Raw genomic sequence first — 25,412 nt, forward strand, 5'->3', positions numbered from 1 at the left:
ATTTAAAAGAGCTAAGATGCCGGATTTAATTCTTCAGATAGAAGTTACACACAAATTACCGTATTTTCGTGCGTATAGCCAGCACCAAAAAGTTTTTTAAATTTAGCAATAAAGTCAGAGTGCAGGTTACATCAGATTTTGCCTTGAGGTGTGGTTTCACGACAGCGCGATGTGTGCTGTCGTGAGACCACCCTTGAAGGCAAGGTTCTCCGCCATTCAGTTTCGTTATCTGCTAGGGAACCCCACCCTCTCCCCAACCCTGCATGTTGAAGCTTCCTCCCTTCTCCCTTTCTTCATGGTCGCCTATTCTCCTTACGGGTCGACATTTTGCGTTTAGTATTTGATAAATAGTGCACGCAGCGCCAGCAAACTCTGTTTCCGCGGCACTCCCCTAGTTTGCATGAAGTGCTTCACGATACAGTGGAGAGCCAAATCGCTGTTGCGATTTTCTACTCATTTACATTGGCTCCATCGCCATGGCCCATGCGAGGGCAGCTCTATCCGCACTGTCATCCTGTCGTGTGAGTGCTAGCTGCGACGTGATTCGATTCACGTCACATGTCATGTGACTGATTCATCTGCGATCATGTTCGTAGTGAGAATCCAGCTTTATCAGCATCGCCAAAGAAGGGGGGGAACACAGCCGCTGGTCGAAGATACGACGTGTACGAGTCGTGCATCCGCGAATGGGAACTGTTTTTGCAAACATTTGAGCGTTGTATGCAATTATTTCTACGGGATTTCATTTTTCTTTCCGGGCTGTTGTAATTGGGAGTGTGGGTTATAACAAGGTGGCGGGTTATAAACAGAAAAATAGTGTAGGCTTTCTTTTTTAACAATAATTTGCAGTTAGGTGAGGAAAGATGCTGGGAACAAAAATGGAGATGCTGAAAATCCGACTTTCAAACCAAACCAAAGCAGTTTCGAATTGTAACTGCTGATGCCAAAGTGCTGTTAATTTTTGCATGGGGCTTATCCACATATAATGAACTACTGATACAACATTTCTCTGAGCTATCACATTTGTTATACATGTGTTTGACTGTGCACTACTGAAGTCTGGAAATGTGTGCAAACATATAGAAACTACAAAACGGTGTAGCCAGTGGCGCACCGACGGGGAGGGGTTTCGGGGGTTGTAACCCCCCCCCCCCCCCCTGAGGCCGACCTTACCCCCCCCCCCTTTGTTAAACCCCTTTTCTTTCCTTGCGCATTTGAGTACTGCAACTAAGATGTAAGACGCTGCAATCGTCTGCACACTCGCAAAAAGCGCATTTTCTGGCAATTTCCCGTGAAGAAATTGAAATTAGTGCTGTTTAGATGGTATTGGCAAACTGTCAACCCCCCCTGGCAGAGATCCTGGGTGCGCTACTGGATGTAGCAATGGCTACAGATGTCTAAATTAAATTATGGGGTTTTACGTGCCAAAACCACGATCTGATTATAAGCACGCCGTAGACTCCGGAATAATTTGGACCACCTGGGGTTCTTTAACGTGCACATAAATCTAAGTACATGGGTGTTTTCACATTTCACCCCTATCGAAATGCGGCCGTTGTGGCCGGGATTCGATCCCGAGATCTCGTGCTCAGCAGCCCAACACCATAGCCACTAAGCAACCACGGCGGGCGGCTACAGATGTCTACACATTCATTCTATTACCTTGCAATATGCTGGGTAGCATGCTAACTGCATGTTACCTACTTTGCCATCTCTTCTTTTATTAATATCTACACACACAAAAGACCAGACCCAGTCAACCTGAATTTGCCACATAGTCTTGCTTACATCAGCAACTGCAAGGCACACAGACTGTCATCATTTTATTAAAATAATAGCATATCTGATGCAGCACAACACCAATATTCTGATGAGTGCATTTAAATATGCAACTTTTGAATAATTTATATATTGTGGTACAACTGTCAGTAAAGAACATTGGCATAGGTGACTAAACACCATAACTGTGACATTGTAACATGTGGTGCTACAAGTTATCATGTGTGTTGGTTTTCAGACAGATAGATATGAATTTACCTGCATATGTCTGCCAGCCAAAAAGAAATTTCTTGAAAGCGATAACTTCTCATTGAATCATCTGCATGCCTAAAGTACTAGAACAGCTCAACGTTATCGTCGACAAATAGCGCCATGTGCTGTATCTTTCCAGTCGCTGGCCACTGGAGGAATTTTTTTTCACTGATGGCTCTGACAACGACACGGATAGTGAAATATCAAACTACCTGACTTTCTCGGCGAGGATGTCTCCACTAGCTCTTGCCTGAGCTGCACTTAGCGGGTCAGCAGGTTGTTGCACAGGGACCGTGGCAGTGGCTGCTGCTCCAGCTCCAACATCAGGCTCCTCGTTGGCTCTTCCCTCTGCTTCGTAGTGCCGCCGTGCAGGGAAGTCCCCTTGCAGATTATCCTTCTTGTACGTGGCACTTCCCCTTGACTTTGGCTGAGCCTCTGGCCTGAACACAAACAAGGGGCAGGAAAACAATCAATACAGAGAAGCATCACTTGACTGACCTTAATTAGAGCAAACATCACTAGGGTCAAAGTTTCAGCTAAACAGCCACAAACTTTTCAGTGCAAACCACATGCAAACACTGTGTGGAAACATGCATAGGCTAGTTAGTTACCTCATCTCAAAGCAGGAACTACACTAACGGCGAGGACTTCACAAAGGTATATAAGAAGTCTGTGCTGTGTCTTGTCTGCACCTTTTCTACTACTGTGTCTTAAACACTGCAACAGTGTTATATTGTTTTCAGTGTTTTCAGTGTACTGTCACCCAGTGCCAGGGGGTTCCACTTCTTGCTTTGCAATGACGACAGAGGGTACAGTAATACCGGCCAAAGTGTGTTCCCTGTGGTTGATGATGATGATGATATGTGGTTTTTTTGTGGCGCAAGGGCCAGGTATGGCCAAAGAACACAGGGAGTGTTCCCTGTGGTTGCTGGGCGGAGCAGATACCCTGTGATAAATACTTTGCCCTTGATAACGGTGTTACCTTAGCAAAGTATAAAATGAGCATGCCAATGTCAGTAAAAAATGCTGAACATAAATGTATCCCATTTGGGTCATGCTCTAGAAACTTAAGTGAAACAGCTTGAATTTCCTGGAAAACTACTTTTGAGAATTATTTATTTAGGGTATATAATTCACACTGTTTGTTAAAGCAGCAAAATAGCATTTTTACATCAGAAGAGTATCAGAATGTCAGTTGCCTTTGCCCTTTGGGCAAAAAGAAAAAAAAAAAAAAAAGACTCACAGGAAGGAAGCATTAAACGCGTGTATATTCCCTGAAAAGGTCCCTGAAACACTTTTTTATCAAAGTCGAGAAATGCATTTGTCGTTAAAATAGACTATTTCAGAAATACTTTGCAGCAAGAAGTACTTCAATGCCCTCAGCAGAAGCGGAGTTATTGGCAATCAAAGCTCGCCTTTGATCCCCTTCGCGGTCCTCCAGCTCCTTCCTCAATGCCTTGCACTGCGAAGGCTATGGCGGAGAGGGGAGAGCCCACAACTGGATCCTACTGAATGTCACCGTGGCGTGCAGTTCAAACTTGGTTTTGGATATTCACGCAGATGCCACAACTTCCGATTTTGGCACCTACGACACGCCAAACTCGGAGGCTATCTCTCAACTAATGGTTGATTTCACAGCATCTCATCCCTTTACTGTGCTACAGTATACTAAACAGCTATGCGTGGCTGTTTTTTCACACTGAGTGCCAAGTAGCACATTTTCTTTTGCACTTATCTCTACGGCAATCACACCATTTCTGATGAGAGTCAAACAAAACATCTTCTTTAAGTTGGCTTGTGTGGGTAAGTCAGCAGCACCCACATTGGGTAAGCTACGGATGCCGCACTGTGGACTCGCATTGAAACGATTCCTAACGTAATGAGCTTTGACCATGATGGCGACACACCTCAAAAGTGTGCAACTTGAGAAGCAGATGACCTGTTCCAGTCATATGTTGGTGCTCGGACCAGCTCGTCACATGCTTGGAGCTATGTCACCCACAGAGACCACTCAGAACCTGCGCTTGTCCTTCAACAAGCCGCAGCGAGCTCACCGAGTGCACTCACCGTGGCAGCCCGCAGCGGCTGCAGTATCTATGCTATGTAGCTGACGCAGCCACATGCAACTGTGCGCACTCAAGATCATGTGCTCCAGTCTAGCCGTGCTATGTGGTGCAGACTGGTTTTGTCCTGCACCAGCTTGACCGATGGATAGTAGCCATATCCAAATTGTGCATTTTGAAGTGCTCATTACAAAGTGATGTCTGCCAAGGCGTGTAGCCAGGAGCAGCCAGGAAGTGAGTGCGTGGCAAGCATATGTGTATTCTGACCTTACGTTTCTGCATGGTTTGAGGCTAGTTGAGTGCTCGAAGCTGCTGGCGACTTGCATATGTCGTCATATTCAAGATTCTCATGGACGGTTGCTATTGGCTGATAGCTGACATCAATCAAGAACGATGTTTCGATCACTGCACTTTCTCCGACTGTTAATGTGTATATTTATTGACGCATTTTAATAAACAGGCTGCAGTAAGCGAACATCTGCGTTTCGAATTTCGATCAGAATTAGGTACTTCCAGAAGAAGCCGACTATAGTCTGCTCACACTCGGCCATAGCGGCCTGCGTAAGGATTCTACTTTGGCCACACTGCTTATAGGTGTCATAGCCGTCAAGTCTCGCTAATTTCTAATTAGTTTTGAACACTAGCCTTGAACTACACTGAAACTTAAGAATAGACCACACATACGCTTACCAGTGCATGCTCACTCCTGGCCTGCATGGCAAAAGTCACTTCATATTGAGCTATTGACAGCGCTTCAAAATGCGCAATCTGGATGTGGCTACTATCCATCGGTCAAGGTGGTGCAGGACAAAGCCGGTCCACACTACGTAGGAAATGAGCGTGAGCCTGAACTCCAGCCCTGTCGTGCATGTAGAAAACTGTTGCTCACAGTTGCATGCATCTGCGTCTGCTACATAGCATACATACTATGACCGCAGCAGGGTGCCATGACGAGTCTGCTCGCTGTAAAGGATTAGGTGTATCATAGGCGCCAAAATCAGAAGTAGTGCAGCCTACGTGAACATCCAAAATCAAATTTGAACTGCACACCACAGTGAGATTCAGTAGGTGGAGCATTGTGGGCACACCCCACTCCGCCATAGCCTTCGCAGTGCAAGTCATTGAAGGAGTGGGAGCACTGTGAAGGGGATCAAAGGCATCTTTGCTTACCGATAACTCCGCTTATGCTGAATGCATCGAAGTACATTTTGCTGCAAAATATTTCTAAAATATAGTCTATTTTAACGTGAAATGTATTTCTCAACTTCAATAAAGAGTGTTCAGGGCCCCTTTAAAGTGCATGATTGCATCAAACCAGCCACAAGGAGAACTATGCACTTCTATGAACACATGATGGGTTATATTTTTGCCTGTACCAAAGGGCTTAAGAACAACCTTTCCCCTAAACTGAGGCTGATTGGAATACATAGTCAGAATGTTTCAATCCAATGATTTCATAAAGCAAATGTAGAAAGATTCAATGATTATGTCCTTCCAATGAGCAACACTATTATCTTACTACAGTGAACTTCCATTAATTCCACCCTGATGGGACCAACAAAAAATTATCGAATTATCCGGTGGGCCGAATGAAACAAGATGCAGAGAAAAACATAAAAAACACACCGCCTTCTTCATTTGACAATATTTGCCCAATTCTAACATGCCCCCAAATCAAACGCGTGCACTTTTTATGTGTCCAAAGCAGAAAACTAATGTAGAAATGACATTAAAGCTCCTAAACATGGTATAAATTTAATGCACACCCGATATTTTAGCAAGGAAAAAATGGGCAAAGGTCTACTATGTGTTCCACAATGGCAGCCTATTTTTAAAAGTCAGCTTTGCCACAATACATCCGCCTTATGCGGCAGCGCATACAAATGTCACGAAGGCAGTTTTGATAGCGTGACCGACTGCACCATACAGGAAGGAAAAAAAAAAAAAAAAAAAAACGCTTTAGAATCGAGTAAATACCATAATCGGACATTGTGAGTTACAGTTATTGCTTGAAGTTCTTCCTAAAACAGGCAGGGAATAGGCGTTTTAGACGGGAGATGACGTGTGCAATGCATTCACTGTCCCTAAGCTCGATTGAGACAGATGCTGCCACTAGAGGGGTAGCTATTGGGATCCACCATAGGGGTCAGGTGCGTGCATTCTGACTGGTCAAGTTGGAATTATCCAGTGAAGGCCAATTTTAGGACCGAAATAACGAATGTTTGGGCCCGTAGAAATGCATGGGCTTTGGCCGGGACCTTCCGCCGGGACCAAATTAACCGTAAAATTGAATTAACCAGAGTCAAATTAACGGAAGTCTACTGTACTAGAACAATTTTTTTGATAATGTCCATATGATTGTTTGATTGAAAATTGATTATGTATCTCATATATGTGTTTCTTTAACATATTGTATGACAGTGCTGCTCTTGTATACTATATGCCATCTCCTGCTTAGACCAAAGCTACAGACCACAGAATTTGTTAGAAAATTACTGTAACACTAGTGTTTAAACTTATCATGCAAAAGTTAATCCAGCTAGGTGATGACATTAAGTGCAGGTGCCACGATTGGTTTGGTGTGTTTTCCGATAACACCAAATAAACCGTGCTCCTGGGCAAGCTTAAATGTGTCACAGAGGCTCAACTTACAAAGCACTCGAAGAATTGCCCATTCCATCCTGATGGACCTCCTTGGTCAAGATTTTTTACTGCTGACTTGAGCTGTTGTAAAGACTTGCGCATCTCATTCACCTGCCTGCATTAAATGGCATAGATAAATCGCACTAATATTGCATTCACAGGCATAAACAATAGTGCATAGTATGAGAGAGTGCATATTATTAGAAAACAACGTTATAACAGTGCAGTAGTTCAGTGAATCCCAGTGACAAAAGTTTTGCCACAAGTAATAACATCTTACGATCAGTTTGCAGTAACTATTAAAAAAAAAAAGAAAGCCAGCAAATTAGATGATTTATCATTTTAGAATAAGCTATTGAATGATGTGGGGTGCTGAGTATATTTTCTTGCATTTAAAAATACAGTCACTACTGTGTTACATATTATGTAAGTAGTTCTTGTGTGCCAGCCATTGCTGTTTCACTGAATGCAGTATTAATTTCTATATCACATGCAGTAATCACAGTTGCTTGATAACATTTTTTTTCTAGCGTAATGAAACAGGAGGTGCACCCTACAGCCTAGCACTATAAAATATTCTTCTGGATGCTTCATTATATTGTTGCACGTACGCGTGAGTGAGAAAAGCGATGACTGGTGAACGTGCTTGCGGTCCCGAGTTGGAAAAGAGGAAGAGGACGATGCTGAGTTCATCAACCAGCTGGCAGCTCTTGCGCTCAACTCCACGGCCTAAAATAAATGGCCCCCTTCATCCGTAAGGGTGATAAACGGTCTCCTTTGCGCATAACAAAGTTGTGGAGGTGCTGGGTAAGCGCTCACAACAACGGTCAATGCTGCAGCTTCGTCGAAGCCGTCGACTTGCCGGCCTCCCACCATCTGCCATGACCGTCTTTGACATGCCAGAAGAAGGAGCCGCTCCGAGGGCAGCGCCTAGTAATCCACTGCAATTCTACTGAGTTCCACCCACCTTCTGAGGCAAAGTGGGAGAAGATGCCGAGTGGCTTGCCACTACAAACGAGTGAGCAAGTCCAATGAGTGGGATGCAACAGCTCAGCACACCAATGTGGTGTTCTCCCTGACCGATACCGCAAGCACGTTCACCAGTTATCGTTTTTCTCACTCATGTGTATATGCAACATTGTTGCACATACGTGAGAGAAAAAGAAAATATTACTGTTGAATCCCACTTGCGTCACTCGACACCATACTTTCCAGAAATGAATGGGCTTACAGAGCGCACCAACCGAACAATTATAAACATGCTATCTGTGTATGTTTCATCCGACCACAAGAACTGGGATAAAGTACTGCCTTTTATCACGTACGCGTTCAACACTGCCAAGCACGAGACTACCGGGTATAGCCTTTTCTTCCTGCTGTACGCACGGCCACTCTGGTACACAATCGACACTGTTTTCCCTTTCGGTAGTCACAAAAATCCCACTGTCACCGAGACCTCTGCCTTGCTGAAGAGGCGCGTCGTATTGCTCGTTTACCCACTTTGGCATCGCAGGACAGATCAAAGGCACGCTACGACATTCGCCACTGTTCGGTAACCTATCGCCCTGGTGATCTAGTGAGGCTGTGGACTCCTGTACGGAAGCGCGGGTTATGCCAAAAGCTTTTGGCCACCTACAATGGACCGTTTGTTATTCTTAACAGACTCATGGAGGTCACCTATACCATAGCTCGCCTCACAGCGAGTGGTAGAAGAGATGCCAAAAGCCAAGTAGTCCATGTTGCCCGCTTGAAGTTGTTCACGTCAAGACAACTGGATTGACTCGCCTGGCGGGCTTCGTGTGCGATGGCAGGAATGTTGCACGTTCGTGTGAGAGAGAAAAACGATGACTGGTGAACGTGCTTGCGGTCCAGAGTTGGAAAAGAGGAAGACAACAACGCTGAGTTCATCAACCAGCTGGTCGCTCTCGCACTTATCTTTGCGATCTAAAATAAACGGCCTCCTTCATCCGTAAGGCTGATAAACGGTCACCTTCGCGCGTAACTATATGTAGTTAAACCTCAATATAATAAACTTCAAAAAAACAAAATTCTCGATATAACCAAGTATTTACTTTTTATAACTTCTTGTCCATACACACCATGTATTTTGAACCTCAATATAATCAAATGTGTTTATACACGATTCCAATACAGTAAAAGCTCTAGTTCGAATTACGCGGATATGCTATGAAAATTCGAATTATACAAAATTCTAGCTAATGAAAGTCAGAGAAAAAGGTCGCTCGGTTAAGGGGCGTATATATTCCGATGTAGTGTGAGCCCGCACGCATGCGCGCTCACGCTATGTCGGATTATATACGCGCCTTAACTGGTGCGCGCACACACTACGCCACGTTGGAGAGAACAACATAACCAGACGTGGCCAACGTGGTCCAACGTGTCTGACGTCGACATGGCTCTTGCTCCATCCGCGCGTTCTTCACGCCGACTGCGCTGACCCACAATGCATTGCGCGAAGGAAAAAACGCGCCCATGCCGCTTCGCCGCCGGTCGCAGACAGCCGTTCAAAGTGGTGCACGGAGCGTTCTGCGCATACTCCAAAGAGAGCAGGCGATGGTGCGCGTGTTGAAGTATAGAGGGGACGGCATTTTGGCTGCCACAGCGCAAGCGGCCACAAGCGACGCTTGCCTGCGTGCCACAAACGTCGGACTATAAGCATGTTTATAACACGACGTTGGCGGTGAGCGGGCGAGCGTCGTTTGTGGCCAGTTACGCTACGCCGCTTGCGCTGCGCCAGCCAAAATGCCGTCCCCTCTATACTTCAACACGCGCACCGTCGCCTGCTCCCTTTGGAGTATGCGCAGAACGCTCCGTGCACCACTTTGGACGGCTGTCTGCGACAGGCGGCGAAGCGGCGTGGGCGTGTTTCAGAGCGCATGCCGCCGCAAGGCTGCATGGCCCATGCGGCGACACCAGCGTGGCCAACGTGCTCCCACGCACTAGCACTCTCCCCATCTACGATGGCGCAAAGTTCGAGTCATCGGTGGCGGTGCAGATTTCAGTGTGAATTAGTCGGATGTGTTGCATATTACTTACTGTGTTGCATTGTTAGACGGACTGCAGCAGCGACTTCGAATTATCCAATATTTCTACTTAACGAGTTGTGAATTAATGAGCTTTTACTGTATAACGAAATTTCACTGCCGGCGCAAAGGAATACCGCCCCACGCGCCGTATGTTTTAGGTGCGAATGAAAGCGTTCCAAGGTAAGCCGAGAAGGATGGTGGTGCCTTGATAAGCGCAGTCTTCTTGTGCAGCAGCTACTTCGAATTATCCAATATTTCGACTTAATGAGTTGTGAAGTAATGAGCTTTTACTGTATAACGAAACCGGCGCAAAGGAATACCGCCCCGCGCGCCGTATGCTTTAGGTGTGAATGAAAGCATTCCAAGGTGAACCGAGAAGGATGGTGGTGCCTTGATGAGCGCATTCTTCTTGTGCGAGAAAGGGGAAAGGGGAGCGAGCTCACTATACACTCAAGCAAGTGCCAGGGGAGGAAGGGGGAAGAGGGGAGGAAGTGGGGGACAGGTTGGGGGGTGTCTCCCTTTCTAGCGCGGCCATGGCGGCGCATGGCTGTCAGTGCAGCTAAACGCATGCGCAGCCCGCGCGCCGTCTGGGTATGCGGGTTGCGGGTGTGCCGAGATGGCAGGACATCATGTGCGCTGTCTTCCCATGCGTTTAGTACTGGAGGTTACATAATTTCGAGTTTTGGAGGTGCATTGAAGTGAGAGGCTGATGTAGCATTCACTCCCCGCTGCCGGTGCCTTTCATGATAGCGTCACCCTCTGCAGGCGTCACTATCAGTTGCAGGGGCGGAGTGGACGTGAAAAGCGTCGCTGGCTTCGCCAATGCGAAGATATCGTCGATACGGCATCTTTTGTCGCCGACTCTCAAATTCAAGAAAATGTCCCCCCCCCCCCTGCCTTTTCCTATTGTCCGATAATTCGGAAAATTGTGCGGCCCCTTCCGTGTAAGACAATGTATCCTATTGTCCGATAATTCGGAAAATTGTGCGGCCCCTTCCGTGTAAGACAAATGTATCGGTGTTCAGCACTGTGCTTATTTACATAAAAGATTGAAATTCTATATAACGAAGCGAACTGCCGATTTTACCAACTTCATTATATGAAAGTTTAACTGTATAACATCTTGAAGAAATAAGCATTTTTCATTGCTTGCTTGCTTCCTTGATTAACTGATTGATTGATTGATTGATTAAAAGGACACGTTCACATAAACAGGTGCTACGATTCCCCTAGCAAGTCGCAGAGGTTTAAGTACATAAAGTAAGATGCTGGTCAAGCTAAGAGAGGTGACAGTTTTCTTGAAATCCATCATAACAAAGCTCCACTGTAAGGCACCATGCTGCCACTTCTACGTAACATATTTACTCGATTGTAACGCGTTTCTCTCATGATTCTCACTGCTTGAACTCGACCTTCATGTTACACATGAATAACAGCAAAAATGACCATTTTAAATTAAATATTCCAAATTTCACAGTTTTTAGCGTTACTTAGGCAGCCTGTACTGCTACATCACATATTTAATCCATAGATAAGCCAAACGAAGTAAAAAACTTGTTTTTTGTTCGAATCAACGCCATTTTCACTGTGCTTGTGACTGGGGTTACGCTTTTGGTCCTGCAGTACCCTGCGGCCTTTCACGCTTTGACTCCGTTCATTCGAGATGTTATGGCAATGCAGTGCGCTTGGTATGATGCCTGCTTCGAGAGAGAAGCAATTTTGCTGGCCGAGGAACAGGGAAATTCCACCACTGCTCGGTGGATTGCCGTCAACGACCAGCGGGAGGCGCGCTTTAAATGCGAAGCCAGTCTGAAGGGTTCTCTGGACCTTGTTCGGGAGCCTGGTACTGCTCCTGAATGAAATGGTTGTGCAGTCTTTTAAGTAGTGCTTAATCTCATATGAGCTCGACAGCACGGAATATGACTTGATTCTTGGGCAATCACTTTCGGAGATAGTTCCGCTTTCACGAGACTCGGCTCGATCTGGCACTGAATCCCTCGAAGCATACAGCCAACAGCGCTCTTGCCACTGTGCGAAGATAGTGAGCTTGGCACAGTGCCAGAAGCACTTGCTGGGGACACATGCAGTGGCAAGCCATGCCAAATTTTGCACAATTTTCCAATTGTGGTTCCTGGAATAAAGGTACTATTTCTTTTTCCCTTCATCTTGCGCTACATTCGCAGTATTTTTTTTTTTTTTTTATGTTGTGCAACTGGAATGTCGACCCTTGCGTTACAATTGCAGTCACGTTACATTAGAATAAGTACGATACTATATCTGCTATACAGTATGAAGACATGAATAAGCTTTTTCTCTAATTTGCAAGCCTGCCTTATTCCAGCCCATGCTGCAGAAAAGGCCCCATTAATGCATTTCTAAATGCCTTTGTTTGATGCTTCTGATCTCGTAGACTTTTACCATTTTTCTATTGTAAGAGTATGTCAACATGCTTTCTGCTTTGTCACTGAACATGAAAGCAACCATTTGTTGGTTTGCTTGTTCAGGAGACAGTGAACTGATAAGTGTATGAAGGGCTAAACGTGCGCACAAAAAATCAGAGGAACTGAAAGGCTCAATATTTAGTCAAGTAAACTTCACATGAAGTCAGCATATACAGAAGCAAAAAAAAAAAAAAAAAGAATATAAATAAATAAATAAAAATAAAAAGGCAAACAGCACTGAGTAGCACTGGACAGTATTCTCAAGGCTAGGTCCCACATACATGTGTGTAAGTCTTGGGTAAAGACTATGCGGATGACAGCTGCTGCCGTCGTTCAATTCATAGAGAACCGTTTGGATTTGCGGAGAAAGTGTGCTCGGCTCGCATCGCTTCTACTTTAATTTCTTTTATAAGCAATACACCTTCGACTGGTGCCAACCATGGTCCAACTCAGCTTGCAGCAATGCAGAGCCTTCTCGAGGTGCAAGTCAGAGAAAGTCTGCCCCAGCTAAACATTCAGCTGCTCTCAGAGAAATCAGAGGAGCCATGTGATCGGGATTCTGTTGTATCTCAAAAGCACTCCCAGCTAAAACATGAGAGCTGGAGCTGAGGCACTCTCAATGAACCAGGCGAATGTGTTCCAAGCGTTCTATTTTGACTAGCTGAATGTAAACTGCACCGCTATTGCATTCAAGAGCACTTGAAAGCGATCCATTAAACATGCCAAAAGATAAACGCTAGGGGTGTGTGAATATCAAAATTAAAATTTGTAATTAGAATAATGAAAACCAAGTGCAAATTGAATTGAATATCTTTAAAATATATTTAGAGTGAGAATACTATTGATTTTGCAAAAATGACATTTTTTTCACCAACCAGAGGTACGAAAAAAAAAAAGAATGCAGGTTTATTGCACAGCAAATAATATACAGTGGAATCTCGATGATACGATCACAGCTAATACGAATTTCCGGATGATACGAATTTTTCTGAGGTCTTGGCCGAGCCCCATTACTTTGCAACGTGCTAGAGAAAGGTTGTTACGAATAGATTTACGACCCGCGTTGGTTGATACGAATAAACGCCGCCCCACCGATGGCCACGAAAGAGAACAGCGCACAGTCGCGCGCATTTTCCCCTTACTCTTTTGGTGCGGAAACGCGGACGCGGCGCTGGACAGCGCGAAGAGTTTGAACCGGTGGCGCTTTTGTTGCTTTTGTGCTTTTCTTTTTGTCTCTTCGCTCGCTGCAGCAGCCGCGCTTCCCCACGAGCGGCCGCCGTAGCAAGCGAAGGTTCGTGCAGTCTATCGCTTCAACGGAAACTGAGCGGCGTAAGCACAGCGCATACAAAGGTCAGAACCATGTGGAGATCGCTTTCAAGATACAACGCGCGCGATAACACCGACAGCCGGCACAGGCGCAAAGTACAAGAATGCATTTGTTGGCAAAGTAGGAGCCAACTCCCCCCCCCCCCCCCACTCCCTCCCTCCCGTGCTACCTTCTCGCTTTGCTCCTTTCGCGTGGGGAGATTGCGTCGCCAGTTACCCTTGCGCTCGGTTGCAAGATACGCATTTGGGGCCGCGGGCACAGCGTCGCCACCCCCCCCCCCCCCTCCCATACCCCCACGGCCTTCCGTGCAACGGAAGTCGCGTTTGCTCTCCGCTGTGCGTTCGCTGTCTGTGAAGGCGCGCGTCCCCCGCGCGCTTTCACTCGCACATACGGCGCGCGGTGGTGACGACTTCATCGCCCTTGGACTCGTGCTCCACGTCTCATGCTCCTCCTCCGCATTGCCCTCGTTGATTTCCTCTCCCATTGGTGGGCGCACCTCGTGGGCGCACCTCGTGCTCGCTACCGCCCTTGTCGACAAGATTTTCCCGCGGAAGCCGCAATTTCATCTCACGCGGCTGCACTGTAAGCGGTATACGTATACATGGAGTTCTATGGGAGGGTAAACGGGAGTTGGAAAAGGCCGCGTTGTAGCCAGTTCTGCACTATAAACGGTTACGTTATAAGTGGTCTATATTGTAAATGCTTTTTACGTACGTGTGCCTGAGTGAGTTTTAGCACCTCCCGACTCTTCAATTTAGCTAGTTTTATTGTGTTTCGATGATACAAATTTCGGCTAATACGAATTTTTTTCGTGACCCCGTGAGATTCGTATCATCGAGATTCCAATGTACAAGAAAATCATGCTTTGTGGTCAACAAAATTCTCTAATACAACAATTTTGCTTGACAGTATCATACCTGAAGTTATTTAATGTTATGAAGGAAGGATAGCTGCACAACATGTTCAGGGAGCCGCAACATCCTCTTGCATGTCCAATTCTTTGGGACACCGAAAAGAGCTGCACACTGGACACACTAGTGTCTGGTAACGGCAGCTATCTCTTTGCAAGCCATCATCATGCACATATCTTTTAACCTGTACAGCTGTGCTTGTGACAGTGGAAAATTGCTGCTGGTTGATGAACTTATATAAGTCTTTCCACAGTGCTGACGTGGAAGGAGCCTCTTCAGAAGCTCTAGCTGTTGAGTACATATCTGAGTTCTTTGGTGTTAAATTTTCCTTGCTTCTTCTAAGGCCAGGTTTTTAATCCATTTTGGCATTGAAGCATCTGGTGAAACACAACTACTTTAGAGCGAGGGTCCACAAACATTGGCAAGCTTGCTACTTGGTCAAATTTGTAGTTTGGAAACAATGTTTTTTTAGGCACTTAGCCAGATTAGTAGCAGAAACAGAGGTTTCCACCTGGCGGCTGGTGTTGTCCAGATGCATGAAGAGGCAGCACGGTGTGGGTGCTTGAGCTTATAGTGTCGGGTAGCCATAAGCACCAGCAGGGGCCCTGTGACAGTGGCCCTTCTAACTCTCGACATGCTTCACTGCATGGCAAATATGCTTTACCACAATACAATGTGTATACTTCACCGCATAATATGACTGTACTGTGGCGAAGCTGACTGAAAGAACCGACAACAGCAATTTTCAGGGGTTCAAATAGTAAAAGTGTCTTTCGAATCCCAAATCAAATACTAACAAATTCGAATCTAATATTTGAAGTTTCGAATACTCGCACACCCCTAATAAACACAAATGATCTCCACTGCAAATACTGGGTGCTTAAGCAAAAAGTACACTTCCTGTATGCTTTCCTTGGCTTAAACGTCTGCTGACTTTATAAAGTGTGGGGAAGCTGCATATGGCTGACCAGCAAATCACGGAAGTTGCACAAGCTGTGTAAAAATCTACGACTGCACCTGTGTACTGATGTTTAGGGAGGGACGATCTAAAATATTACAAACCAAGAAACCGCTGCCTCATCAAAAGGGAACTTCAGGACCTCTTAATTTGTCCCACTTTGATTTACAAGTGATGCTACGAAATCATGACCTCTTCAGAACACATTGACAAATTCAGCCTTCTGTGATTTCATTTTGTGCGCTCATTCTTTCTGAGGTCTGAAAATGTTGAGAAATTGGCTTGTTGCGCTATGGTTTCGGCATTCCCGTGCCCAGGTTAGTAAGAATAAGCAAAAGGTAATCATGGCATCACCTTCTTTTTTCTCTCATTGATGGCTGCTCGTAAGGAGTAGAGAACTTTGCCGGGCCTCTCACTGAAGAATCCTTCGAACCTTCATTCGCATTGCCAGCATTTAGGTTACCTGCATAGTAAAAACAGCACAGAGAAAGAGCAACTCAATCAAACTTTTAATTATTTGTTGTTACAAAAAGCAAAAATGTGAATACATTTAGTGTGGAATACTAAAAATACATGGAAGGATATAAATAGAGCAGATATAGCCACAAGCAAGTTTATTCTTACACCCTTGTATTCTTTTTTTTTAGCCATTAGAGTGAGTAACTCACTGACATCACATTTCACTGGTCCAAGCAGTGAATACACTCAACAACCATAACTGTTGTGCTTTACTGTTGTGCTTTACTGTTGTGCTTTAGCCTACTTGAAATTTCATGGTGGTCAAGGCCGCGAGAGTGTTTTGCATTCGTCTGCTAAGCGTCTTTGCAATGCTGTGAAGGGCGAACTTGACTGCGAAACGCCGGCAGTTTATGCTATGTTGTGCAAATGCAGCTTGGTGCTTTCCCTCTATACACGAGCTTAAGCCGTTCACTTCTTGGTAGGCACACATGCCACTTATGAGGTCCTCAATCTACCCCGTGTGCATGCTCTCTGGCCCAATCACCGATGAGTGGTAAATTTCCTGCAACGGTTTGCCGCCCACCGCTGCACCTGCCTTGGCTGTTAGGCCTAACCAGTGCTGCTTCCCCGGGTGCATGTTGAAACCAAAGTTATGGTTTAGTGCCGCGTCGACACAAATATATTAGCAGCGACCATACGGCTTTCGGCAGACCAAAAAACCATCTCGCCAGCAAAATCGAGAGTACGGAGTAAAACCTTAATGGCACTATCTACACAGCCACCATTTCTAATGATATCACAAGCGGATCAAGCAGATCATGTCCAAAGAATTTAGCAGAGCACGAGCAAAGGTACGAAAATCAGTAGGCAACTGACAAATTTGTCTTTTATTTTTCTTGGCTATGAAGCCATGCGATGTGATTTGCTCACAGAAATCCAAACTGATGATTACACATCTTAAATTACATATTTTTGAGCATATAACCTGCATCAAAAATTTTGAAATTTTAACGGTAAAATTAGGGCCCGAGTTTTATGCTAATTTTACATTCAGGTGTGGCTTTAAAGCAGTACGAATTTCGCCTTAACGTGAAGCCACACCTTTACGGCAAAGCTCTCCGCCATTCAGTTTCATTATCTCCTATGGAACCCCACCCGTGTGTGTTGAAGCTCTTTTTCACCTCGTTAATGGTTGCCCATTTTTCTCCTATTTTTGGGCCGTCATTTTGCGTTTTGGCTACTAGTTAGCAAATAGTGCACGCGGCATCGGCGAACCAGGGGCCGTATTCTCAGGCGATAATTTTCAGAGATAGTTTCACTTTCGCAAGACCTTGCGTGACTCGGCACTGGACAGGTTCGCGTATACGGCCTACAGCATTTCTGGCGCTGTGCCAAGCTCACCATCTTCGCACAGAGCAAAAGCACACAGACCCACAAAACTTTGCGGAAGTGAAACATATTTCTAAAAGAGGTCACCTAAGAATATCCCACTTAACGCGGATTTTGATGAGCTGCGCTCGACCGGCAGTCCTTTATGGTGTAGCAGAAACTGAAGATTATCAGCATCATCGAAGAGGTGGGGAGAGCCACTGGCTGAAGATAAGACGTGAACGAGTGGAGACTGTTTTTACGAAGATTTAAGCTTCTATGCAGTTACTCCCACGAGCGATACCAGTGGAATTTTCTTTTTCGCGAGGTATTCTAATTTAGGGTGCAGTTTATATGTGGAAATATATTCATACTCGTTTGTTTCGAATACTTCAAAAATTTTAAGTACAGTAGAACCCCGCTGTTACGTTTTTCACGGGACCGTAAAAAAAAAAAACGTAAGATCCGGGAAACGCAAGAGCCAGGAAACAGGAAAAATTGAGAAATGGGAGTAGTGTTGAACTGCACACAATATTATTTTAATTCTTACGTGCGACAAAAAGTAGTTTCGCCCGACAGCCGAAGTATCGATTGCGGTGAGCTATACAAAGTAAGAATAGTAGTTTTATCGTCTGTATAAACTTGTAAACATTCGGTTATTAACTAATTAACAAACATAGTGTCAGCACCCACAGGCAAACATGAACACATCACACTCGATGAGCGCGGACACGCGCAGTTAAGCGCCGCTGCAGAAGCGAGCGAAGTGACCTTCGTGCTGTTGTCTATCGCTTCAACCCTAACTGAGCGCCGAGAACACGCAGCACGCACAAAGCCACGAGCCGCCGACGCACCTACACTGCGTAGAATCTACCCCCACGCAGATCGCTTTCAAGATAGGGCCCGCGGGACCGCGCGCGCGCCGCCGCGCAGTATGATGCCAGAGCACAACGCTGCCCGCTACCCCCCCCCCCCCTCGCTCCCTCGCTGGTGCCTCGAGCGCAACGGAAGGAGGCGCGCTTCCTCTCTGCTTTTCTTTCGCGCGCGAGACGCGGTCGTCGGCTCCCCTCGCACGCTTTCACTCGCACATTCAGCATACGGCCGCGCGGCTTCCCTCGCACGCTTTCACTCGCACATACAGCATACGGCGCGCGGCGACGTATGCTGTATGTGCGAGTGAAAGCGTGCGAGGGAAGCCGACGACTGCGTCTCGCGCGCGAAAGAAAGCATACGGCGCGTGGCGACGGCGTTATCGCCCTTGGACTTTATACGGAACATCTATGAGCCAAAACCAATTTTAGGGCCGCAACGCGTCATAGACACCATCTTTAGATAGCAAAAGCGGATATCAAAGGCCATACTTTTGCTGGCGGAAACCGAAAATACGTAATAAATGTCGCCCCCAGCACTTTGGGCGGCCAATGCCATCGTCAAGCAACCAAGCCAAGCGACATGAAAAGTCAAAATGGCCGCTCGGGCCGGCGCGGTGTGGCAGTTCGCAACGTATGATGCGGGAACGGTCCCACAGTTGCGACGTAACAGCGGGGTTACCAATGCATTGGGTTCTATGGGAGCTGTGCCGGGACCGGCCGAAAACGACGTAACAGCCGGGAAAACGCAGCACCCGGGAACGTAACAGCGGGGTTCTACTGTACTGAAATTCGAGCCAAATTGAATATTGAATACCATAATATTCGGTCATATATTTGAAAATATCGTATATTTGCACAAGCCTAACAAATAGGCACGGAACTAATTGATAAGTGTGCCTGCCCATGGAAGACTTTCATCCCACCTGCTTCTGCTGGTATGACTGACAAAATGTGAAAGTCACATGAATGGAAGTGATTGCATTACAAAGTTCGGGCCACGTTTATGGCAGAGATTATGCAGAGAATATGCTTACCTTGGATGCCAAGCCTCGAGGCCTCCGTCTGCAGCGTGGTCAGTTCACGGAGAAGCCGATCCACCTGAGATTTCTGTTCTTGCAGAGCCTGAATGTTTTCATTTATCTGACTGGTTTGCAGATCGGCACACTCGCCATCCACCACGGCGCTCTCCAAGTCAGCAATACCAAACTGCATGCCATGAAGCCATCACAGGGAGTAAGGCATAACATTTGTCGCATGTTTTGAGGAGGAGACCTGTGTCACATCTGCGGAAAACTGCTCCCACTAATGCTAAACTCCTCTTCTACACTGCTCTTGTGCAACCAAAACTAGAATATGCATGCATTATATGGGACCCTTATACTAAACGTAACACTCACAGTCACCTCACGTATACAGAGAAAGGCTGTAAAGGATTATATCTAGCAAATTTCCACCCTCTAATTTAATGTGAGCTAGCAGCATACCACTATTACACGCACGAAGACAAAAATTTAGATTAGAATTTCTTTCCTAACTTTTGAATAACAATCTAGCTCTAGATCTATCCCCGTATATGTTAACCTTAAAGGGACTCTGAACCACCCCTCGGGCTTGGTGAAATAACATAGTCTGCGGGTAGCGTACGTTGCTGTGAATATCTCAGTCAAGATTTGCTGTCGTACACGGTGCATGGAGCTCGCAAGCAAAGCGCGAAGGCCCCTTTCTCTCAAACGCTCTTGTTCCAACAGAAGCCATGATCGTCACTCTTTTCTGGGTGCTTTATTTCGCAATAAAGCACATTCCCATACGCGGCTGGTATTGGTCACTACGGTCGACTACACTGCGGCAGCTGCGAGGTGCTGCTACGAGTCCACTGGCTAAGCGTACTGCGGCTCGCTGAGGACAACCGTGTTTGGCTAACATTTAGCGCGTCATAGGCACCAAAATCAGAAGTCATGGCATCTATTTTAACATCATAAAATGAAATTTGAACTGCGCGCCACAGTGACATTTCGAAGGCGGAGGGTTGTAGCTTCTGCAGTGCAAGGCATTGAAGAAGGAACAGGAGCACAGCAGAGTTCGTGTTTGATTTCCAATAACTCTGCTTCTGCTGAACGCATTGAAGTACTTTTTGCGACAAAGTATTTCTGAAATAGCCTATTTTCACTTCAAATGCCTTTCTGCAGTTCGATAAAAAGTGGTTCAGGGCCCCTTTAAGTAGCAGGGCCAGCCGACAACACCGACAAAACGCACTAACGCCATATTTTGCTCGCACTGATCTGTTTAAGTTTTTCTTTTCCCAAGGACCATTCATGAATGGAATTGCCTAACTGAAGCAAGTGATCAGACTGCAAAGTAACATTTTTGAGCCTGCATCATTGTTGTTCTTTTGCAGCTGTATTTTTGTTACTTTGTTTGTGTATTTGTATTGTCCACCTTGCTTGGACCTTGAGTCCGCAGTATTGAATAAATATATAAATAAATATTCATCACATGTCACATACACGTGTCACATTTGCTGTATATACCCTATTTTTATGCTTCTTGTCGAACAAATTTATTTTAGCAGTGCTATGCTGTACAGAGCAGGGCTGTCGAGGACAGCACTACTCCGCCTTTACAAGTAAATTTCTAGATGAGACGGAAATTACCAGCATGAAAAATAGTAATGTCAAAGTAGCTGTAATTCAAAACACTCACTGATTAAATTCCTTATTATTCATTTTAGGGCACAGGTTTCAATTGCAAAATTGAAGCTGAGCAGCAGTGAAGTTGTGTATGCTCAGCAGAAATCCAGAGACTAGCACCACTTTCGAGATATGGGTAGTAAACACCTGCTTATAAAACGCATTGGTGTTCCAGTTAAGATTGTCCTGAACTACTAGATTAAACACATTTTGGAAACTGCTGATTGGATTTCCAAGATATTTTGCAACACATTTTAAGGATCGATGTCTAAAAAAAAGATGCTAGTGTCATGCAGTCTGTATAATTTCTGCTAAGTGGACATGACTTTCAGGACAAACAGCCCCACATATGGATCACAGAACAAGAGGACATAAGACAATGCACTAACTACCAACTGAAAGGTTTATTGCGTGACAGGCGACTTTCCATGTAATAAACCTTTCAGTTGGCAGTCAGCGTAGCATCCTACTCCCTTTGTTCTGGGCCAGTGTTCAGCGCTGCTTGCCCCTAAAACATGTACCAACTAGCTGTATATATCCTATTGCTGTATATGTACAACTTAGGCCCGTCAAAGCCAACATGACTCCACTTGTGGTGACCTTCAACTTTGCAATCTTGTGGGACTTGGAAAGAAAACATGCGTAAGTTGCACTGATGTGTTGCCTTAGTGTGTGCACCCCAAGTCTTACTAAGCAGCTGTTACTATGATAACCGGCTAGAAAGGGTTAAACCAGCTAGTCTAAAGGTATGAACACACTAGTGACATGGCACGTTGCCGCTTGGCGCTGGCAGATTACTGTTTCTCGGCCGTTTCTGCCATCGAGCAAATATTGGTTCAAATGAAATTTTTTCCACTGTCATTCAAGCAAAGCAATAATCAGCTCCTTGCATGGGCGTTGTCATAGACAGGCACATGTGGAGAGTTGGAAAGCCAATACGGACGACGGTGTGCAGACAGCAAAAGCACACATAATCTTGCACGTGTGTGAGCGAACCAAGACCACTCAAGAACTGAAGTCCTCTCAAGTAACTCTTGCACTGGCAAAATGAGAGTAGGTGTGGCCAGCGTGTTGTGTTGCTGCTTGCCACATGACAGCGCCAATGAAGGGCACGCTGTTGGGGGAAGCTTGCCGCTAGTGTGTTTCGGGCTTAATTGCTATAAAAGGCACCCACCTTGTCTTGCTGAGCGAACATGCTTTGCAGTTGCTGCACCCGTCGCTCTAACTCTTCAAATTCTGCATCACCAGCCGGGTGGCCGCCTGTGGCACCAATAAGAACCTCAGCCGAAGCACCATCCGCAGCTGAATCAGCAGACCAGTTCCAATTGCCATCACCATGTGAGGCGACATCACCGGGAGGTGCAGATGCACCATGGTGCGAGCGTCGAGATGGAGCGGCCCGCTTCGATTCCCGCAGCGCTGACGTTGGAGGCATCGGCAATGTCCCGGCAGCAGTTTCACGCTGCATCTCGCTCACCCACACACTCAAATCTGGATGGCTAGCAGCCAGCTGGTCTGTAAAGTGAGCAAAGTCAATCAAATCTGCACTTTACTTCGTTTATCGAAATTTTGTTCTATTGAAATTCGACCTCATATGAAAATTTTCTTTCTGTATGCAAACTTTTTCAGATGCTGAAGGGGTTGTAAAATTTTTCGAATTATCAGGCAATCAGAAAAAACTAATTCCAATGAGAGAAAGAAATTATATTATTGAATTCAGTGAAGTTGATGACCAAAATTATGGTTTCCTGCCGTGTCGACGATATCTTCACATTGGTGGTACGAAGTGAAGCTTCTGTGCTCACTTCGCCACCGCGACTGATAGTGTAGCTTGCTCGCAGTAGGCGCACATTGTCTGATTCCTACAGAAAAAGTGCACACACGCATGCAGTCTCACTCCCTCAAACTCACATGCATGCTCACATTTTGTAAAAGCAAGGTGTCAATATTTCAGTGTCAAATTTCACAGTTTACTAAAACACTTCTGGTGGTTGAAGCATAAGGGCTTAACAATGTAAGAACTTACGAATAAAATTCTAGAAGAAAGTTGAGGCGTAATATTGAGTTCAAGCACTTTCATTTCGTAAAACAACGTGGCTGGAACAAGGAAGAAAAAAAGAGACGTGACAGAAGAAATAGAGTCAACGGCTGATTTTCCGGACGACCATTTTTCGGACATGCCTGATAATTCAGACGCCTTCACGGCACCGCCACGTACCTATAGAGTTGATGTATAAAAAACGTCTGAAATTTTGGACGCAAAAAACCTTCACCGGCTGGATTCTTCCGGACTTTTTGCCATGACCGCAGATTTGAAACGGCATTAATGTAGCCGCCACCGTCACCATTTTGATTATCTCGCCTCCTCGAACCGGTGCTCTCGCATGCCCATCCACTGGCGGCCGTAGCCACTACCGCAGCAACGCTAGGCCTACCTACTTTGGAGTTCGCTACCAAGCTTCTTTCTGTTTGGTGCTGTGTTTTTCATTGAAACAATTCGCCGCTGTAAGAATGGCGCCGACACTGCCTTTGTAATCCTCGCCAATGTCTTGGAAACACAGAAAGCTCGGCGCGATGCATTAGGCCTGTTCCCGAAAGTTAGCTTCGCCTCAGTACAGCAGTGTTAGGCAGTGAAGCAGACAGACAAAGAACTTTTATTCAGGTCCTGAGGAACTGCGTTTGGACGCCCCCTTTCAGGGGGAGTCGGTAGCAGTCACGGGCCGCTCCCATGCAGGGACCGGAAGACCATGGCCCTCCGCCCTCTCGCAGGCCCTCTGGACAGCCCGAAGTTGAACCATACGTGAAGTATTGCGGTGAAGCATGTCAAGAGTGGAAAAGGGCAATTGTCACGGGACTCGGTATGTATTCCTTAATTATACACGTGTGCACCCGCTGTCCCCTATCACAGTACGAGCTATGATATGCCTAATAAGTGCACTGGCAGGCCTTCACAGCTATTTTGAACGTGTCTGTGGCGATTTGAGCCCTTGGGGGCAGTAAGAAGCATGCATTCGTTTTTCCGGACTGCCTGATTTTTCTTATGTTTGACTGTACTGACTCAATTTCATTGTGAAACACTGTCCCACAAGTTCACATAACTAAGCAGCGTGCATAAACGTATGTTGTTTCTATAGTTCAAAATCAGGTTCTTGGGGCCTCACAACTGAAGGAAAGTGTGTGTTCATGCCTGTGATTTCAACAATGCATATTTTGCAACAGAATTTTTTACAGCGTAAACTGTTATGTGCTCAATACAACAGCCGTTTTGGTTGGCGATGTTGTCCGTTGCAGAGCTATTGCCAGGAATGAGAAAAAAAAAAAACCAGTTCCCGCTGGGATTAAGCCCGCGCCCTCTGCGTGGGAGTCAGCTACTCTACCACTGCGCCACACTAGCGCTTGCTAGCTGCTACATAAACATGCTCTATATAGGTGTCCTAGCGTGCAAGGAGTAAGGCGATGTGAGATGCGCACCACGTAGCATCGATACGTGCACACTTTGCATTGCAGTTGCACTGTATTCCACTAGGTGTCACGACGTGTCACGTGTCACATGCCATGTGTCAGGGAATGTGACGTGCGCCGCCTAGCCTCGATACCTGTGCTTACTCTTTGGGACATGTTATGGCGCCTCCTCGCACAAACCGTTGCTGAAGAAGCGAATCAAAGAGCTATGTGCATGGCTGCAACCAGGCGACATCGAGTTCTGTAGACCACTGTGCAGAGAGCAGCACAAGCCGCAGCTTGCCGTCGTCGTCGGGCGGGCAGCTCAGTTCGTCCTCCAAAATGTGTGCAAATTAAAACACTACTTTCCGTATACTCAGCATTTGCAGTTATCATCTTAAGAAGTTTACTATGGTCTCCTATGGAGCCCCTTCTCCAGCTTACGCTGTATCTGTGCTGTGTATGCTGCGTAAGCCTGTGACATTTTGTGACACATGCGATAGAACAAACATAATTTATGCTTTTTCAAATGTACAATCTACATGCGGTGGGCATGAGAAAGTTTCACACTAACACACTTTCAATGAAAATATTAGCGAAAATACAGAGGCTGTATAAGTACAGTAACTTACCTTGGAAAGCTTTTGCCTCAGCCAGTTTATTTTCTGCTTTCTTCTGAACACTCCTGATTATGTCATGCTGCTCTCGTAGTGCTGAAAGCTATAAAAAGAAGCAAAAAGAATCTCATTCTGTGAAGCGTTTGCGACATAAGACATACAATACGGAACAGCTCAAAGAACATAATGTTTCAACCAAGTTTTGTACACGACATTGGGCTACAACCACTGGCTGATCTCCTCCTTGAGATATGCCAGCACTGCTTTTACAATTATAAACTTGAGTGTGCAGTGAGACCCTTGCTCCATAATTCACTATTCATTTTTATGGGGGCCCCCGACAAGATGCTACCTTTGAAATGCCCCTGGATACAACATACATTTTCCAAAACATTTGTGTCCTTTGTTGTTTTCCACCAAATAAATGAAACCATTCCACACACTTTTCACTGTTTATCACAAACTAAACATAGCTGCAGACATTTAAGTTTATGGTCAAAGACGTGCAACACACATAAATCATATTATTTAGCTTAATATTATTATT

The 25,412-nt window shown here is 45.7% G+C and overlaps 1 protein-coding gene across 1 annotated transcript in view; it reads right to left on the reverse strand.

The window, feature by feature from the left end:
• LOC119449588 (uncharacterized) overlaps positions 1-25,412 on the reverse strand; it is a 378,080-nt gene that overhangs the window by 66,662 nt on the left and 286,006 nt on the right. The window contains 5 exon segments of the mRNA XM_049665319.1: positions 2,244-2,471; positions 15,776-15,884; positions 19,155-19,326; positions 21,982-22,322; positions 24,881-24,968. Coding sequence (XP_049521276.1) covers positions 2,244-2,471; positions 15,776-15,884; positions 19,155-19,326; positions 21,982-22,322; positions 24,881-24,968 — 938 coding nt within the window.

This window comes from Dermacentor silvarum, chromosome 4, assembly GCF_013339745.2.
Source record: "Dermacentor silvarum isolate Dsil-2018 chromosome 4, BIME_Dsil_1.4, whole genome shotgun sequence".
NCBI classification, from domain to species: Eukaryota; Metazoa; Arthropoda; class Arachnida; order Ixodida; family Ixodidae; genus Dermacentor; species Dermacentor silvarum.